The sequence below is a fragment of the Hydra viridissima genome, unplaced genomic scaffold, assembly GCF_058129835.1.
Source record: "Hydra viridissima isolate aposymbiotic clone 2 unplaced genomic scaffold, HvirCarnegie_v1 scaffold_17, whole genome shotgun sequence".
NCBI lineage: Eukaryota > Metazoa > Cnidaria > Hydrozoa > Anthoathecata > Hydridae > Hydra > Hydra viridissima.
The window spans coordinates 286,810-305,478 of NW_028324316.1; the positions used below are offsets into that span (position 1 = coordinate 286,810).

At 29.2% G+C, this 18,669-nt stretch overlaps 3 protein-coding genes across 4 annotated transcripts; 1 reads left to right on the forward strand and 2 right to left on the reverse strand.

Annotated features, from left to right (window-relative positions):
• Positions 1-2,668: 2,668 nt before the first annotated feature.
• LOC145182837 (uncharacterized) lies at positions 2,669-6,253 on the reverse strand. The gene is made up of 3 exons (XM_080058092.2): positions 3,918-6,253; positions 3,518-3,632; positions 2,669-3,331 (listed from the first exon to the last, which is right to left on the reverse strand). The coding sequence occupies exons 1-3, from the start codon at positions 6,119-6,121 to the stop codon at positions 2,861-2,863; spliced, it is 2,790 nt and encodes a 929-aa protein (XP_079914218.2). The 5' UTR covers positions 6,122-6,253; the 3' UTR covers positions 2,669-2,860.
• Positions 6,254-6,471: 218 nt separating this feature from the next.
• LOC145183095 (CDK-activating kinase assembly factor MAT1-like) lies at positions 6,472-14,816 on the forward strand. Of its 2 annotated transcripts, XM_090074673.1 has the most exons (10): positions 6,472-6,598; positions 7,438-7,557; positions 7,742-7,894; positions 8,133-8,206; positions 11,421-11,524; positions 11,963-12,103; positions 12,576-12,683; positions 12,769-12,887; positions 12,983-13,370; positions 13,491-14,816. In XM_090074673.1, exons 2-9 carry the CDS (start codon positions 7,469-7,471, stop codon positions 13,092-13,094), a joined length of 900 nt encoding a protein of 299 aa, XP_089930799.1. In that variant the 5' UTR covers positions 6,472-6,598; positions 7,438-7,468; the 3' UTR covers positions 13,095-13,370; positions 13,491-14,816. The 2 variants fall into 2 exon arrangements, with proteins under 2 accessions (XP_089930799.1, XP_089930798.1); XM_090074672.1 differs by lacking the exons at positions 6,472-6,598; positions 13,491-14,816 and having other exon boundaries at positions 7,397-7,557; positions 12,576-12,682; positions 12,767-12,887; positions 12,983-13,170.
• On the reverse strand, positions 13,219-14,565 carry LOC145183094 (galactose-3-O-sulfotransferase 2-like). The gene is made up of 2 exons (XM_080058426.2): positions 14,131-14,565; positions 13,219-14,000 (listed from the first exon to the last, which is right to left on the reverse strand). Exons 1-2 carry the CDS (start codon positions 14,549-14,551, stop codon positions 13,219-13,221), a joined length of 1,203 nt encoding a protein of 400 aa, XP_079914552.2. The 5' UTR covers positions 14,552-14,565.
• Positions 14,817-18,669: the final 3,853 nt, after the last annotated feature.

Here is an 18,669-nt window from a genome sequence, read left to right on the forward strand (position 1 = left end):
CGATTCTTTCAGCCTTAAACATACCAGAGATATATTAGCAGCATAATGGTGTTATAAAAATAAAAAGAAATATACCATTTGAAGGCCAACATCTGTAAGAAATTGAAAGGTTCAATAAATATTTAACGTCTTAGAAAGAGCACTCAGTGTGAAGAGCAAAATGGTGGTTATTTTAAGGATGTAATTTTCAAAACTGAATAAAGAAATATATTTTTTGTTTATAAAAGAATAAATGTGAGTTATTACATGTAAGAAATGAAAAAATTATTCCATTTTAAAATGGTGTTGTGATATTTAGGCTACCCTGATATTCATGCTGGTTACCTAAATAACCATCAGGTTTAATGTTATTGTATTCAAACGAAGCCTTCTTTTTTATATATATTTTGTATTCATATAGTTATAGAAAAAAATCTTTCTGAAATGGAAATGAGTTTTATCATGAAAATTTTAGATAAAAGTATATAATAACAGATGGCAAAGATGCGGAATTCGACATAATTAATGATGACGCTCGTCTTTAGGTTTTCGGCTTTTAGTTAGTAGAGATTTGTTTGATTTGTTCCCACAAATCATTGATCGGAATCATGTCTGGGCTTTGAAACGGCTTCAATAGTTGAAAATTCATTTCTTTCTGTGTCTTATGGGTCATTATTTTGTTAAAAACTCCATCTGTGTCACTTCATCTTTCGCATGAAGTACGTGTACTTCAATGAGATCCTTACATGAAACTTAAAACTTACGTCATACATAAAATACTTAAATCTTGAAAACGGATTTAATTGTCGAGTTTTCAATTCTTTCAGTGTGTTTTGGGTCATTTTTTTGATTTTGAAGATTGGCGAAATTTTTTACGAAAATGCTTTCAATTACTTAATTTCCACCATAAAACAAAATAAAAATCTTTGACCAAACAAATCCAAAACAAGTCCAAATAGTCAACAAAAGTTAATTGTAGCTAACTGTCAACGCATAAGATTTTAAACCTCGAAATGATGAATTACAATAAAATTATCAATTTAACATTTGGGTAAATTTTTTTTTCATTGTTTGATAAATGACGTTTACTTTATTGTGACGCAAGAAAGGAGTAATTCAGTTTTTTTATTTTTTACTTTGCTCACCAAATTATTATGATTAGCTTTTTTGTGATTAGCTTTTTTTTAGTTGCTAAAACAACACAAAACTTTTGAGCTGCTATTTTATTAAATTTGTATTCATGATAATTTTATGGTTTTTATTTTTTAAATGTTATATAACACAGAAGCAGGCTAATTTATGTCGGTTCAGTGAGCATGTAGCTTTTTTAAATTGATATTGTTCATTTTCTGGAAATCTTCTTGCGTATTAACTTTATTGAATGCCTTCTAAAACAAAGCTGTTCGCTTTTTGTTTACCATTATTCACATCATTAATATTAATAATAGCAAAGATGTTAGAACATAGAGATTAATCTCTTTCAGATTTTGTAGTCAGCGTTTATCTTTTAAGATTAAACATGATGAATGTCTAATTAATGTTAATTTCCCGAATTAACAGACTGAAAAAGTTGAGATTGTCTTTTGATTCATCTGATTCTGTTTTCATCAAAAAGTGAACTTTTTCACGAATCTCCAAAAAGAGTTCTTCGAACCAACCTCACAAACCTTCATCTGAATCATTATAATTTTCACGAATCTCCAAAAAGAGTTCTTCGAACCAACCTCACAAACCTTCATCTGAATCATTATAATTTTCACGAATCTCCAAAAAGAGTTCTTCGAACCTCACAAACCTTCATCTGAATCATTATAATTTTTCTCTTTGAATAACTATTCTAACAAAGATTTTATTTCTCAAGAGAAGAGCGCTACATCTATTTCAGACATCCTTGAATTTTTAAAATAGGGTTAGCTTACAACGTCTTAAAGCAAGATACGAATTGAAAATCGAAATAAAACGTTGTTACTCCCAGTAAAACTGTGTAAACGCGCTAAATTTCAACTAAAGGTTACACGGCACAGGAGTTTACGAGGAACGTCATTAGCCTTTTTTCTTACAAAATGTTCTGAATTTATCGTCTTATTTACAGTACTTACTACCTTGTTTTATATATATATATATATATATATATATATATATATATATATATATATATATATATATATATATATATATATATATATATATATATATATATATATATATATATATATATAGCTTAAGAGACAAAGAGATATCTATTGAGATGAATAGCCCTTTAAATATTATAATATTTACTAGCTGACTGAATAAATGCAATCCCTAAGACTAAACTAACAGAGTTTAAAAGAACGTGATATAGACAGGTTTAGATTTAGAGAAGTCCCTTTTATTTGGAAATCCAATAAGATTAACAAAACATCACAAGACAGTGCAAGGGAGTTAATTAGAACATCTAAAATGATTTCAGTTGCTGCAAAAATAAAAGAACATATTTTTTCTCCAGCAAGGTTAGAAGAAATATAACTCTACCTAAAATAATAAATAAACAATTAATTTCACTCCATTTTAAAATATATAAGTTTAAAAGAATATACATATATATATATAAATATAAATATATATATGTATATATATATATATATGTATATATATATGTATATATAATATATTCACAATTTGCACGCATATTAACTACAAGATGTTATTTATGTCAAAAGGTTTTTTTTAAAAAATTAAAAAGAAATCCAAAAACTCAAGAACAAACTTGCTCTCTAAAAATAAATATTTAACTATAAAAATAAAATAAATATCTCGACAATAAACTAATTTTGTCAATAAACTAATTTATAAACAAATAGCCACAATAATACATATACAAAAAACAAAGCAAAAATAGCTATGAAAACTTTATGGAATCAAGGTACATTCGTAGGTCAGATAGATACTTTTCTTTTTCTAAATTCAACCTAAATTTTAAGTTCTCAACATCTTCTGTTTCTTTTTGTCCAGATTGTGATGCAATTGGGGCTATCAAGTCATTAGTCTCAGAATCCACAGGTTCTTGTTGATGAACATCAGTTTTTAAATCAACCATACCATTGTTGCACATATGCTGCACACTAGTCCTTAATTGGTTAGACAAATTCATACAACTGAACATGCTGATATCAAAAACATTAAGATCAGTTATTGTTTGTCTTGGACGATTACCCATGATTTGTGCCTCATTACTTTGAGTTAACCCGATCACTCTTGGAAAGACAAAGTTTTTACACTGATTAGATGCAGCCTGTTTTATTTCATGTGCTTTGTTCAATAAATTTAAGTTTTTAGAGTTGTTCTCTGCTTGCTCAACACACTCGCATTGCTAAAAGTAAAATTTAACACTCATTAATACAAATCTCATTACAAAAGCATAACTATAAACATTAACTAAGCAAACCTACAAACACTATTGCACAATTATGGGCAAGCATAATAAATCATGACTATAATTTATAATTATCATAAAAATATCTAATACAAAATCAAATTTACAAAATGTATAAATTACCTCATCAAATACCATATCAAATAGTGAGAGCAATGATGCTGGCAAACCTTCAACAGGCTTTTTTATAACAGCAACAATTGGCTTACTGAAGTTACGAATGGTTTGAATTAAATAGCTAAAAGATTTTAAAAAAATAAATAAGAATAGGCAGTTAATTTTCTTAAAGAGTATTCATTTCTGAACATGGTAAACTTATTTGAGAATTATATGCAGAAAATTTAAAAGCATAAGTTAAAAATAAAATAGAAACTTTTAAAAATGATTAAAAAACAAAATAATAACCTAAATAGCATTTCTAAAAAGTATTTTTAAACAAAATATTTGCCAAACAAAAAAATTCTTTGATGCAAATGCTATTTATTTAAATTTAGACATAACTTCTCTTAACTAAACTGCTTACCGCAACATCGATACATCTTCTTGATAAGATTTTAGCTCACTTGACGCTGAGTTTTTTAACAATTTTTCAAATATATGAGTGTGAGCAAAAAACTCATCTATCCCACCAATGACAACTACTTGACATTTGTCAGAAACTTCACAATCCTCTAACAAGTTTATCAGAACTGTGCATGACTGTAAATCTAAACCATCGCTTAACTCTTGCAGCACAACTGGAAGTTTCACTGGTATATGTTTTAAATAAATGTGCATAAAATCTCCATCACACTTTGAAACTATTGGTCGATTAAGTTCGTATGGGTAGAGTTTGATATGACTAGAAGATATAACACATTTACATAAATCATTTAGCTCTGCAATTGTTATTGCTTTATTAGATGTATAATCAACATCTTCAATTGTTTTGGATGGTGAAGACATTTTCAATACTTCATCAGACCAAACCTCAGTAACATTAGGAGTGGCACTTAAGGCCTGCTTGTTCGGATCAACATCAAAAACACTAACATTATCATTTGATCCATTTTGCACCGGAATATTTTCAGCTGATTCAGAATGTATTGTATTTAATTGCAGATCATTTGGTGTACCATTTACAACTAAGTTTGAACATTGCTTTTTGTATGCTGGTTCCTCAGTATCTAACTCATATATGTCTTTTATTTCAACCAGCTTTTCAATTCTGTTTTTGCCAGTTGCATGGACTAGATAAGGTAAACGATTCATGACTGAAAAATTCTGATTCTTGTTTTGAAAAAATTTTTTCAGTAAGAGATCTTTTGATAGATCATCCTGCTCTATCCAATTACTAGTACCATTTCTGAACAAAACTAAGACTTCAGCTGATTTCTTACCATAACGATAACCTAAAATACTATCAACAGTTTTATCAATATGAAGAGAACACTTATTATCTTGTATTTCATTTTTTATTAATTTAGGACGGCCACGCTTTTTTTTAATTATAAGCTTATTTCCATTACCATCCACATATGGAGTAGTGATACTACTATTATTAACCAAATTAGTGTTAAGTATATCACAGCAATTTTCTTTTTTCGACTGTTCTATATTGTCCTGCTTATGCAATTCAACGTTTTCTATTGGTAACTGGGATGATGGTTCAAGTAATAAATTATAATTTAAATTACATTCTGTATTTGCAATACTTGCTTTGTCGTCATAAGTGACATCACAAATATAGTCATCATTAATATATTTGTCTTTATTTTTAACATATATATCTAAGTAATGTAAAAATGGTCCTTTTTGTTTTGGTTTTCTTCCGCGCCTTTTTTTATATAAACCTATATTATCAAGATTTTTACAGTCTTCTGCAACAACAGCCTCAATTAACTCTTTACCATAGTTTTGTTTCTTCTTTAGATCTGAGATTTTTTTCCCTTTTCTTTGTCTTTCTGTAGTTAAGATTCCTGGTTTTTCCAAAGAATGAATATATAACTCAAACTGAGAATTCCTTTTTGTGAAATTTTTCACTTCAGCAAGTCCACTACTTAATTTAACTTCTTTTTTATCAGCCTCATAATTAGGAAGAATACCTTCAATTTTAAAGTCAGGTGCATCAGACTGAAAGAGTCCAAATTTTATAAATCCTTCTGCTATTCTTTTTTCTGAGTCATCAAAAGTCTCATTAAGTTTCTGGATATTGAGCTTCTTTTGGACAGTTTTAAAGACACCATTTTGAAAATCACCATTCGCCTTTTCAACGTCAAAATGAGGAAATAATTTATTAGATACAAAATTGTTTGAATGAGGAGAAACTTCTTTAAAATTCGCATTAGATTTTAGAAACTTTGTGTGCACGTTATTCTTTTTTACTTCAGAAGATAGAAGATTATCTAAAGTGTTTTCGATTAATACGCACGTTTTTGCTTCAGCTACATCATTTCCAACGCATTTTGTTGAGGGTATAACATCATTTAACGTAAATGTTCTTTCCTTAGGAGGAACTTGTAGAATTATAGATGTTTCCATCTTATGGTAAAAACCATTTCCTTGGAATTTTGCAATGCTGTCATAAGAATTCAAGCATTGACGTTTCTTTCCCTTGAAGAATTTTCCGCGTCTTCGTAAAAGTTCCGATCTCGTTTGGTACACTTTTGATGTGGTGACTAAGTCGCTCTGTTTCCTCTTTGTTTTTCGACATTCGCACGTTAAAACCTTTTCCTGTAGACGAGTCATTTTAATTCTTTAAAAAGCATTTATGTCATGAAATAATATTTTTTCTCTCAAGGGATTTTTATCGGTTACCTCTCACCAACGCATTATCTACCATTTCATTCAATATAATCAGCACCATCTCAGCCATTTTTGAATAACGGTGGAAAACCAATTTTAAGAGTTCTTTCATGTATATACTGGGTGGCTTAATTAGTAGAAGGTCTTAAAAGTATTTTATTTTGTTTTAAACAACTAAATTTTGGAAAAACATTCTAAAGCAAAAATATAATTATAATTAAAATAAGTTAATAAATTTATAGCTCAAACAATAGCTTATTTTATAACCAAAATTTTTTTATAGTAAATACCCCCTAATGTCAGTACATCAAAGCATTCAGCATTAAACTTACTAGGAAAATTACAATGGAACACGAGATATAAACAAACGAAGATTGCTCTTTGGCAAGCATGCATTGAATCAAGCAGCTTCAAATTGAAGTCTCTTTTTTTATTTAAAAATTTCGTATCTGCATTTTTTTAAACTCACATTTAAATTCGTAACATTCGTCACATTTAAATTCATAACATTTGAAATGTAAAATATCTTAGATTTCATTCACAAATGCAAAATTACCCCTTTAAAGTATAATTACTATTGTATGTAATGTATGTATGTATGTATGTATGTATGTATGTATGTATGTATGTATGTATGTATGTATGTATGTATGTATGTATGTATGTATGTATGTATGTATGTATGTATGTATGTATGTATGTATGTATGTATGTATTTATGTATGTATGTATGTATGTATGTATGTATGTATGTATGTATGTATGTATGTATGTATGTATGTATGTATGTATGTATGTATGTATGTATTAGGTCATATTGTCACAATGTTTCAAATTTTCTTTAAAAAAATGAAATAAAAAGTCCTTAGATTTAAATCAAACTTTGTAATAAAATCTAGGTACACTGTAAGTCTAATATACAAAAAGACAATTTTTCCTAAAAGAAATATAAAAAAACCTTTTTTTGAAAAAAAAAAAGAAAAAGACATTTTAAGGCTCTACACATTTATTAGGGAAAATTGTCTTTTTGTATATTAGACTTACAGTGTATCTACATTTTGTTACAAAGTTTGATTTAAATCTAAGAACTTTTTAGTTCAATTTTTTAATAGAAAAGTTTGAAACATTGTGACAATATGACCTAATACTTATTACTCATAAAATATGTTTTAACTAAAAATTTGACAAAAACAAAAAAACAAACCATTGACCAATCAAAGAATATTGATTTGTCATGAACCATGGCTTCTTGTTTCTAGAATAAAGTATGCAAAATGTTTGGTGTTTGTGATGGATGAGCAAACTTGTCCAAGATGCAAAACAACTAGTTATAGGAACAAATCATTGAAGCTGCTAGTAAATGTATGTGGGCATAAGTTGTAAGTTAAAAACGTTTTAGGACGCTTTTTTTTAGATAATAGTATTTTAAAAATAATAGTGGAAAGGAAGTTTGGAAAACATTTATTACAAACAAAAATTGTAATGTGAACATTGTCTTAATATTAATTTTAACTTAAATTACTGTTTACAGAAACAATACGAATATATTAAAACAATTTTTAGATGTCAAACCTGTGTGGATGTTTTATTTACAAGGCCCTCAGCAGCTTGCCCTCAATGCAATACTGCATTAAGAAGAAGTGACTTTCGAAATCAACAGTTTGAAGATGATGTTGTTGAAAAAGAAGTAGATGTCAGGAAAAAGATTTTGAAAATGTATGTCAAGTACCTAGTTTTTATAAAAATTGCAGACGTTTTATTTTTTTTTGGCATTTGGTTTTTCCAACCAACTTCCGTGTCTTTTTTTTTTTTAAGATAAATACCTTCTGATAATTATTGTAATAGATAACTTTATATGTTTTAAACAGCAAAGCTTTTGGTGAGGAAAGATTATTTTTAATCTTTCCTCTCCAAAATCTTTTCCTTTTAAGTATTTTTGAAAGTCCTTTTTCAGCTACAACAAGCGAGAAGAAGATTTCTGTTCTCTGCAAGAATTTAATGATTATCTTGAAGATGTTGAAATAACAAGTATATATTTATGATTATAATTGTTTTTTTAAATACAAGTTTGTTCTATAAATATACACTACTAATGGAAACTTTAAGGCAGGTTGTAAATTTTTACATAAAATAAGAATATAATTATGTATAAACAATTGCTTAGATAAAATATCTACATCTATATAAAAAATATTTTATTGGATAAACAACACTGTCAATACAGCTCGATTTTATATAGCATTAGTTTATTATTTTTAAACTACTGATTGTCTTGTTTATTTATAATCTGAAATCAAGTATTGTCTTGTAAACTTTAGTTTTTAATAAACATAAATAGGTGAGTTTGTCATTTCTATACTTATGATTCTATGTATAAATTTTAAATTGACAATTCAAAAAAAAATGCTGCAAAGAGTCTTAAGGTGAGTTTCCACTCATCCATTTCATGTACAGGAAAGGGAAAGGGGAAATATTTACGGAACGTGAGTATGCGCAGTGATTAATTTTCAATATTAAATTACAAATTGCACATGCTCACGTGATTAATTTTCCCATCCCTTTCCCTTTCCCATAGCTAAAACGTATGAGTGGAAACTTACTTTTACAGGAAAACAGTTTTAATAAAAAATTGAGGTGGATATTTTGATAAGACAAAGATTTGAACAATATTGATTTTGTTGATTTTTTAATTATATTGTGAAAAATGATATCTATATTATGGAAAAATATATATTTTGAATAAGTATTAACTAATAATATTATTGCTACTAATTTGTTTCTATAATTTGACTACTCTGCCTCAAACTTTCTGATACTAGGGTGTAATGAATGTATGTATGTATGTATGTATGTATGTATGTATGTATGTATGTATGTATGTATGTATGTATGTATGTATCTATCTATCTATCTATCTATCTATCTATCAATCTATCTGTCTATCTATTTATTTACTTTTGTTTCTATGTATTATTGTTTCTTATTTACAATCAAAACTCATTGATTTTAAACAAGAGGAGCGAATATAAAGTACATGAAATCTCTTAAACAAAAAATGATTTTATTTTGAGTTAATTTTAGAGGTTGCACAAGTTATGTTGCTTTTAATTACTTACTTTACATTATCTAAAAATCAGCTAAAGGAATGAAAATTTAGAATCTGGTCATGTAATGTTCAAGTTAATGTTTAACACAACTAATAATCTTTTCACTGTATTTTTGTATTACAGTCATAGTGGCTAATAAATTATTAGTAAACCATTTCTTTCAATTCAATAACAGTGGGATGACAATCATTTTGGGCTGGTTAGGTATGTTAATGGCACAATTTTTTAAAGGAGAAATTTTCCAACATTTTCAGAAACACAGTGTTTTTCAATCATCACATGATAGAGAGAAGAACATTGAAAAAATGTTCCCGTAGTTAATGAGCAATGGAAATTTGCATTGAACAAATTTTAAAAAAAGGCAAATAAGAAAGAGATAAACCAACATCTATTGTTCAAATATTTTCCTTCAAGACCTATAGTGAAAAGGAAAGTAAGCATCTGTGTCTTGTCTCAGTATCTCAGTATATATTGAGACAAGTCAAAACAAAATCTTATTTCAGTTCATATAAATTTCTATGAATAATTAAATATAGTTTTTCATCTCATTACAATATTTGTAAGTTGCAGTATCTTGCCTCTTCTAGTTTTGATTGTCTCGTCTTGTTTTGATTGTCCCATCTCGTTTTGATCGTCCCGTCTCATTTTGATAAAAAAGTTTTGGATAAATTTGTTTTAATTGCTTTGGTTGTTTCATGATTTCTACCTTGAAAAGTTGTTTTAAGCTTTTTAGTATATCTACTAAGATTTATCTCTGAGCATTTTAAGTTAAAAATAAATTGTCTCATACATCATCTTAAATAAATTGTCTCATATATCATCTTGTTTTGTCTTTTTTGACTTTTTGATTTGTGTTAGTTTGTATTTAAAATATTTGGATAAAGGTGTTTAAAAGTAAAGATTATGTAGATTGTCTTCCTGTTCTTGTTTCTTAAGGGGGGGGGGGGGGTTGAATTAAGTTAGCTTCTATCTGAGAAGCATGTTATTGTGAAGCATGCTATTGTGTATTTGACAGGGGTGTAATAGATGTTTTCAGTTATTCTTTAATGCAACAGCAAGCATTACAGGAAATATTAATGATGTGTGTAAGTTAAAGATAAAATTTAATTCTAGGATATTTATTAACAATTTTCAATAAACAACTTGACCAATGTTTTAAACATAAATTTTATTTAAATTGATTTTTTTTTTCCCCGTTTATTGTATCTTTAACTGTTTATCAAATGATTTAAATAATTATAAAAATTAAGCTTATTGTTTTTCTCATAAAATTGACATGCTAAAAAAGATAAAGACATTTCATTTGTGATATTGTAATAGTTTGTAATAATATTTGATATTTCAAATACAAATAAAAAATGGAGCTGTAACTTTTTTGCGTCTTGTGCTAAATATAATGTAATATATCCTAAAATTAAGGAAGCTGTTATTTGTAGAGGAAGATCAGCAAGTTTGTAATTCTGATAAAAAGAAGGAAAGATATTTGAATCACTCTAAAAAAGTTCAGCTTAATTCAGCTGTTTATCTGAGATTTTTTTTTTGTTATAATAAAAATTACAATACCTACAATATGCATTTAGCACTATTTAACATAATTTAAAATATATTTATAATATTTAAGTAATATTATTTACCAAAAAAGTGTAAGCTTGAAAATGTTATATCCTTTTATAATTATTATATAATTAATTCTAATTTTTTTAAATTTTATCTTTAAATCACATTTGAACAGTAGTTAACAGATCCTACATTTGGTTTCAAATGAAATACAGTTACAAGTTTGGAGCCATCTTTATCACTTGTTTTAAAGTTGACCAATTTTTGAAAATGTTATTATTAAAGACAATTGAAAAACACAATTATTATTATAATTATTCTGGATTATTGTTAAAGACTAATGAAAAACACAATGATCCTGGATTATGTTTTATAACTGACTGATTAACTTTCATATTGTTCAAGTTTCTTTAGGAGAAAAGGTTTGAAAAGAATGTTGCTGGAAAAGATTATTCTTTCTATCAAGTTAAAAAAAAAAAAAATACTGTAATATTGGATTAATTTTTTTTTACAAGTTCATCTTGACTTATGTTTTATTTCGAATGGACAAAAAATTTTTACTCTTATATTTTTCTTAGTCTTTAACATTGTTAACAAAGTAAATGTGGAAGAAACAAAGAAGAAAATTGAATTGTATAAAAAAGAAAATGAAAAACTTATAAAGAAAAACCAAACCAAACTTGTAAGTTGTTTGCTTTTAAAAGGTGTGTTTCAAAGTGTTTTAACATTGATTTGAATTGAGAACACTTTAAGTAATGGCTGTGATAAAAGAACTGCCATCTTTTAAAAGCAACCATGTTTTTGAAAGATGGAAGGTGCTTATTAATTTTATTTTTAAATGTCCTTTGATAAGTTGAGAACTTTGTTTTCTGAAAGTTACCAAATTCATAAAATAACTTCTTTTTCTATGTAAATGTAAATGTCTTATCATCGCTCCACTTCCCTTTTTCTTTCAAAATAAGAAAGATTGTATATAATATTTTTTGGTGATGTTTTGTTAGAGGCACTTTTGTTTTATTAGAATAATTACTGTATTTTTATTTGATAGTTTTTAGATATAGTTGTTTCTAAATGGTTTATTGAGCAATTTTTATGTAATTATTGGCATTAATTTTCATAGAACCAGGAAGAAGCAATGTATTTGGCCTATGTTCAGTCTGAGAAACAAGATTATGAAAATAAGAGGAAAAAACTTATACAAGAGGAATTCGACTCAGAGAAGAGAAAGTCCAAAGAAAAAGAAAATCTAATTAACGATTTGGTAAGTAATTTCCTTATGTTAGAAACTATTTCACGCATTAATATTCAAAAATATGTTTTGTATTAACTATACTATTTCATTATATAACTATAGCATCTCATTCTTTGGTGTTAATGTAATTAATGTTTTGCATGACACTTTTGTCTCATATTGTATAGTTATTTTGGTAACGTTGTAGTAAAGGGCTCCTAATTCTGTCTAATGATAAAACGATTGTGAAATGTGTCATCTTATTTAGGATTTTCCAATGATTGTTTTGTATGCTTTTTTCTGTATGGTAAGAAAATAATTCGAAACGCCTAAATTTCAAGGTGTCACGTGAAAATCAGAAGTTTCTCTTTTTGCTATGCAGAGGGTAGTTCCCTGGGCCATTTTTTAAAGCATAATAGTTTCTAAGGCTAGGTGTTGCCCAATGGTCGTTAGAGTTTTTTTATGATTATATGTAAAGGTCAATAAATACTCTCTTTTCCAGATATATGCTAATGCACCTGCTGAAGAAGTAATTGCTCGACATGTAAACGTCAAACGAAGAAAAGAGGAGGAAGAAACCAAAAAATCAATTTTTTTCTCTGAAAAAAAGGTAACATGTTTTGTTTTCGTTTTACATAAATGAATTTAACGATAAAACGTTTCTTAAATCTCACTGCTATAAAAATCTATTTTAGAAAAATTTGAACATTTTGAGTCAGCCTATAGTAGAAGCTCCACTCTTTGAATACAAGTCACCTGTTATTGAGTGGTTCGGTCCTACCCCCCCTAGTGAAAACGATATTATTAAAAACGGGTAAGAATTTTTCCGAAAAGTTTTTTTTAAAACATCTCAAAGCAAAAACGTCTAAAGTTACGGATCACATAAAGAGCATCTGATTTTTGTTTTAGCTATTTGAAACACATTCGTTCCGCGCAATCTGCAGAGAGAGCTGGTGGTTATACGGAATCTATCGCTTGCAGGCGAGCTTTACAAGAGGCATTTGACTGTCTTTTCATATGATGCCGACGAGTTTAACCTGTTTTGACTAAGTTATAACTTTTAGATCATTCTCAAATAAAGTTAAATATCTTTTTAAGTGTTTTTAGCGTTTGTTTGTTTTGTTCACTGTGTTAGTTTTTTGCATTCAACTGTGTTCTGATGATGAAGTTGCTGCTTGGTACTTCTCTGTTAACTTGTTTAGCAATTTTTGTTGTTGTTGTTTCCTTATGCTTTCTACGAAGACACCTGTTTGTGCAGCCTCTTTGGGTGGGCAAATACTATCTTTAACAGATTGAGGTACGTCTTCGTTGGTGCATTTAGATTCGTATAATTCTAGTTCGTGTCTAAAAATTCCTAATGCTTGTTCAAAATAACTGTGTTTTTTTACCTCTTCAAATAATCTTTCTTTTGCAACAGTGTAAAAAATGAGATCAGCGGAATTAAATTCTAAAATTGCATTTTCAATATCTGGGGGAACTTCTAATTTTATTTCTTCGTTGCTTCTTCTCACGTTTTGTTTGCGATAAACTACGTCCTGTATTGTACAACAAAGCTTTTCTCGCAGTATAACCATGGATTCGTCATATTTATCTGCTACTACGACAAAGTGCAAATCGTCAAGGCGTTCGATGATTTGTGCTTTAGTGCCATTGATAAATCCTAAACTGTGTAACTGTAAGTTGGGTTGAATGAGATTAACTTGATATCTGTCTCTCACTTCGTTCTCATTATACGTTGCGTAAATATTTCGAACAAGTTGTGGGTTTTTTAAAAATACTCTCATGCTTTCCCATTGGTCGAGGGACTTGTTAGTTAATCGCTCTACAGCTGCGTGTATTTTAGAGTACTTGTAAAGGGAAAGAAAATGTTCTACCGGATGCCGCACAGATGCCATAATGAAAGCGTCTTCGTTCATAAGTCTGCTAACTAGAAAATAAGCTCGATTTTTTTAACTCGATTACTTGAGAAAAAGTTACAATACATTTAGACGTTATTAGGCGTCTTTTTTCAATCTGCTAAGCGCATCGTAACTTAAAAAAAATCCAAAACGGCCTACCTAAAAGAGGATCAAAAACAAACTCCTCAGCAATCAACTCGCACTTCTCCTCGTATAGCTTTGTCAATTTCAGCTCATCTACAGTGTAAGGCCAATTCAAACCCCAAAGGTTTGTAGAGTCAAAACAAATATTTAAGTCGTAATGCCTGCCGTAAACAAGCAACGTGCTTCGAAGAGTAGTCGATCCTGTTTTTTGTACTTTAACGTAGATAATCGAACGATGCGCTTTCGTGTCGACTCCGCATGTTTTATCCCAGTTTTTTCTTCGCGAATTCAAAGACGGAAATATATCTTCCCAACTCTTCAGTTGATTGATACTAAAATATTTAGAAAGTAAATCGAAATTCGTTCCAGATGTTGAGTACCAGAATACGATAACAATAAAGCATAGTAAAATGTTGAGTCGACTTAGTAACTTCATCTCTAAAGTTTAAAACGTTTGTCCACAACAAAAAGAATTTGGAGGAAAATTTACAAATTTCTACAGAGAAAAATAAAGTTGCATAGCAACAGTTAGAACATTAGAAAAAACTTCTTATTGCAAAAACAACAATGCGAAGTAAGCATAATGACATAAAAAATCCAAGTCAGCTTCCTATAAAACCACACTCCAATTAAAAGTAAAAAGTATTTATAAGCATCGGTGTTTAGTTTTTCGATTTTTAGCGAATAATAACCAACCTCTATATCAGTTTTTTAAGATGAATCGAGCTTTCTAAAATTTTTTAAAATAGAACTCTTTATGCATTTTAAAAAACAAAATCTTCGTTATGACAAGTTCATTCTCAAACAAAAATTTCTTATTTAAAGCTTCGTTAAAAAATAAGTTGAACGGTTTTAATCGAGAAGCAATACTGCGTAATATTTCGAAGGGTTGAAACAAAATAGCAGCAGGATTGCGAGGTTTCGTAAATTTTTTTTTTTTTTTTTTTTTTTTGTTATACTTTTGGGAATAGGGCCTAAGTAGCTCACCTAAGAGCATCTTTTCAACCAGGTTTTTTTTCGAATGCCCATTTCAAAATTCTTCCAAGCATCTTAAATTGTGAGTTTTAGTTCACCGATGCTATTGGATTGCTTTTTGTCAGCTTAAATGTGTCGTACGATGATTCCCTAGATATTTTCTACGGGATTTAGATTCGGGCAACCACAACAAGTTGAATTTTCCGACTGTTAAACTAAGATTTTATAGTCAAACTAGTGAAAATACTAGCATTATCTTGCTGGGACACGAACTTTTTGCGACGATATTTCGCTTTGAATGGAACCAAACAGTTGTTCAGAACCTCGATATAATTTGAAGAGCTCATCTTACATGTTGTGAATACCAAAAAACGTCTCTCTTTGTGCGTAGGAGTTAGATTTGGAGCCTTAGCTATTTTTAATTGAATGATTTGGGATTAGTGGAGAAAGTCTTACGAACTGTTTCGTTACAAACTGGTAAGTTCAGTGTAGACTTGATCTTCGACAGTGGTATGGTGGAATTTGAAGCTAGTTTTACAATATTTCACTGTAAGCTTTGATTTTTTTTGATCTTTTAAGTAATTCCTTACTTCACATGTGTAACAAACACACAACATAAAAAAAATAGTACACACTCAACCAATTCAAACAAACGACCATTATTCCATACATCGTTTGCGGTTTGAACGTCGCAAAGTATGCAAAATTGAGATGCGGCTATAGAATATGATCGCAGTTTATTACTGCGATCATATTCTATAGCCGCATCGGAAATAAATTGGCTTTGTAGTTTTGGTTCAGAGATTTTTAGGTCTGTTCATGTAAAAGAGAAAAATTTCCGTGAAATTCCTGAAATAATTAGCATTTCAATGAAAAGTGTTAGGATTGTAACCCGTAAGTGTGCCTCTATGTATAAAAAATTTCAAATAAAAATTTTTTGCTGCTGCTTAAGTGTTCAAAAAAGTTAAATCTCGACACTTTTGCTTCAAATTGCTTTCTGCAACAGAATTATTATGAGTCTGTTGACCAGCATTGTTACATATAAGCTCGTTTGAGGACTGGGCAGCAACTTTTACTAATGCTGTTTTTCAAATACATAAGTTACAGAAAATCTACGGTGATAAAACTATTTAAAAATACTAAAAATGCTCAAAGTAAGTTTAATGCAGCTTTTGATTAAAATGGGTAAGTTTATATTTAAAGTTTGTACCAGTGAGGTGATCTCAGGTAGAAAAATGACCATAAGTAAAGAAAAACCAAAAAAAAAAAAAAAAAGAATCCGTACGGCATATTTGTTTTGTTTAAATCCATTTAATATTTCATTTTACAAGAGAAAAACAAGAAAATCCATAAAGAACATATCGCATCTTTTTTTCACTTTTTAGCCATTTTTTTGACTGTTTTTCGAGGCGATGTTTTTTTGCTAAGCTTTTACTTTTTTTTAGATCAAACCATCAAAATGTCACATGTTGCCAGAAATCATGAGCAAAACAAAAAAAGTGTTTTGCATGGTTTGTCTCAAGGCATCTATGAAAGCAATGATGTCCCTAATTAAATGACCTCATGTCGGTCTGGATCATAGTTGAAACCCGGGGTAATGACTGTGGCTGTCTGATTTGCCAGATTGGTTGATAAAAGTTAAATGAGAAGCGCCCACAATCTCAACAAATCCACACTCCGTGAACACCTGAATTAAAAGGCTGCTGAAAGAATTGCTACAAATTACTACAAAGCAGCCTTTGCTACAAGAAACAGTGCATCTTGCAAAAATGTTATGGAGGGCTGGCTTTCCCCATAGCTCCAAGTAAAGTATAAAATCATTTAAATTAAGAATCTCACATAAAAAACTAAAGCGGAAAATACAACAAAAGATGCTCATTCTTTAGATATCACCTTTTTAAAAAATGAATTAAAATTATTTTATTCACAGTGAAAGTTTTTTCTCCAATTCAACATTTATGATAGATGTTGTTATTTTCTAAGATAAGATCATTTTTAAATGAAAGTAAATATGTTTCTTTTTAGGGCATTTTTACAGGCCCCAGTGGCACTAAATCAAAAAATTAATTCCTCCTTAGTCAATAGATGTCCTGGTAAATATTCAGTTCAACATAGTTCTTTCGAATATAGGAATGAAGAAATTGGGTAAAGCTGTTAAAGAAACAGGAGATACAAAGCTGGTCGAGCCCAATTTGCTTTTGAACTTTAAAGTTGCTGGTCAGCAACTCAGTGACTTCTTCACTGACACAGTTCAAAGCATTTACTTCGAAGGGTAATTTGTCAACAGATTATATTGTTGTCCACTGCTTGAGCTTCCCAGACTTTAACAGAGCTGTTTCTGCTCGGCTTTTTAAAGGTTTGTTTTGGTGTTGTTGAGAAGTCACTATTCAAAGGTCCAGGAAGGTTTTTGACACAGAGAATTGCTAAATAAAAGTGTTAAACGACAACTGATAGTGGCTATTTCTAAAGATATTCCTGATTTGAATTCTAATGTACAACAAAATTGGTTACTCATGCTGTAAAGTGTTATGTTTTCTGTGTCCTAAAAACGGCTAAAATATTGTTTGTGGACTACAGGTTCATTTAAGTACTCATCCTTGCTGTCGGTGCGACATCAATTCCAAAAACCTGGAAAACTCAGGGAACTTATGGACTTCAGGAATAATGGAAGTGTTTTGGCTGAACAATCAAAATGCTGAAAAAATGCTGTGTGTTCATTATCCATAGTCAACAGAAATGAAAATCACCATTATGTCAACAGCAACCAAGTTACTAGACAAACATAAAAAAAAACAAAACACAAAAATGGAAAAAAAATATTTTAGCTGTTATTATCATTAATTATTGTTATTAATTATCGAGTAATTATTGTCCAAATTATTTTTTATTATTGTGCGTTAAATTTTAATAATTAGGCGTTTCATACTTCTCGATAAAGAATATTTTTCTTTATATTTCTTCTTTATATTCCTATTTATGGTGCATTCCCCCTTGCCGAGCTTGCTCTTTAAAATCGAGTTATTTAGTTTATTAAGCTATATTTTATAGGATTTAGCTTGATATAAAAACCGTATGAGAAGTTGCACAATACTGATTTAAATAATCTTATATTTATGACACTTAAATTTATAACCATGTGTTCAAAAAATTTATTCAAAAAATATTCACTTGTTAGCCGGTAAAATTTCTTTTTAAAAGTTCGTAATCAACTTCTTAAATACAGCTAGCTTTATCACTGAGAAATAAGCGCGCAAGTGTGGCGATTAAAGTTTTTATTCCTTAGGAAAACCGATCTCATTCAAAAAACTTTTTTTCTTTTAACGACAAAAACAAAAAAATCTATTTACTCATCATCTTCAGGGTATCAAAGTCTCGCTCTGGCAACACCTTCATTAATTTTAAAAATGATAACATTTATTGTTGTAAAGCTAAACAAACGTTTTCTGTTTGGATACAAAGACTTGAATTATAAAGTAAGTCTCTGCTTCGACGCAAGTTTCTTCACGCGCAACGATCTCTTTTAACATACATAAGGTGGATGGGAAGGAGGAGGACTATAAATTGATTTTTTACGTGCGA

What these genes read in the sequence shown, in the direction of transcription:
- LOC145183095 (XM_090074673.1), top strand. Translation starts at nt 7,469, where the DNA reads ATGGATGAGCAAACTTGTCCAAGATGCAAAACAACTAGTTATAGGAAC. An exon ending in AGGAAAAAGATTTTGAAAAT is followed by an intron (nt 7,895 to 8,132) that starts GTATGTCAAGTA and finishes GTCCTTTTTCAG; the next exon opens with CTACAACAAGCGAGAAGAAG. An exon ending in TTTTTTTCTCTGAAAAAAAG is followed by an intron (nt 12,684 to 12,768) that starts GTAACATGTTTT and finishes AATCTATTTTAG; the next exon opens with AAAAATTTGAACATTTTGAG.
- LOC145183094 (XM_080058426.2), bottom strand. Translation starts at nt 14,551, where the DNA reads ATGAAGTTACTAAGTCGACTCAACATTTTACTATGCTTTATTGTTATC. An exon ending in TGTTTTTGATCCTCTTTTAG is followed by an intron (nt 14,001 to 14,130) that starts GTAGGCCGTTTT and finishes CTTATTTTCTAG; the next exon opens with TTAGCAGACTTATGAACGAA.
- LOC145182837 (XM_080058092.2), bottom strand. Translation starts at nt 6,121, where the DNA reads ATGACTCGTCTACAGGAAAAGGTTTTAACGTGCGAATGTCGAAAAACA. An exon ending in GAAGATGTATCGATGTTGCG is followed by an intron (nt 3,633 to 3,917) that starts GTAAGCAGTTTA and finishes AAAATCTTTTAG; the next exon opens with CTATTTAATTCAAACCATTC. An exon ending in TTGATATGGTATTTGATGAG is followed by an intron (nt 3,332 to 3,517) that starts GTAATTTATACA and finishes TTTTACTTTTAG; the next exon opens with CAATGCGAGTGTGTTGAGCA.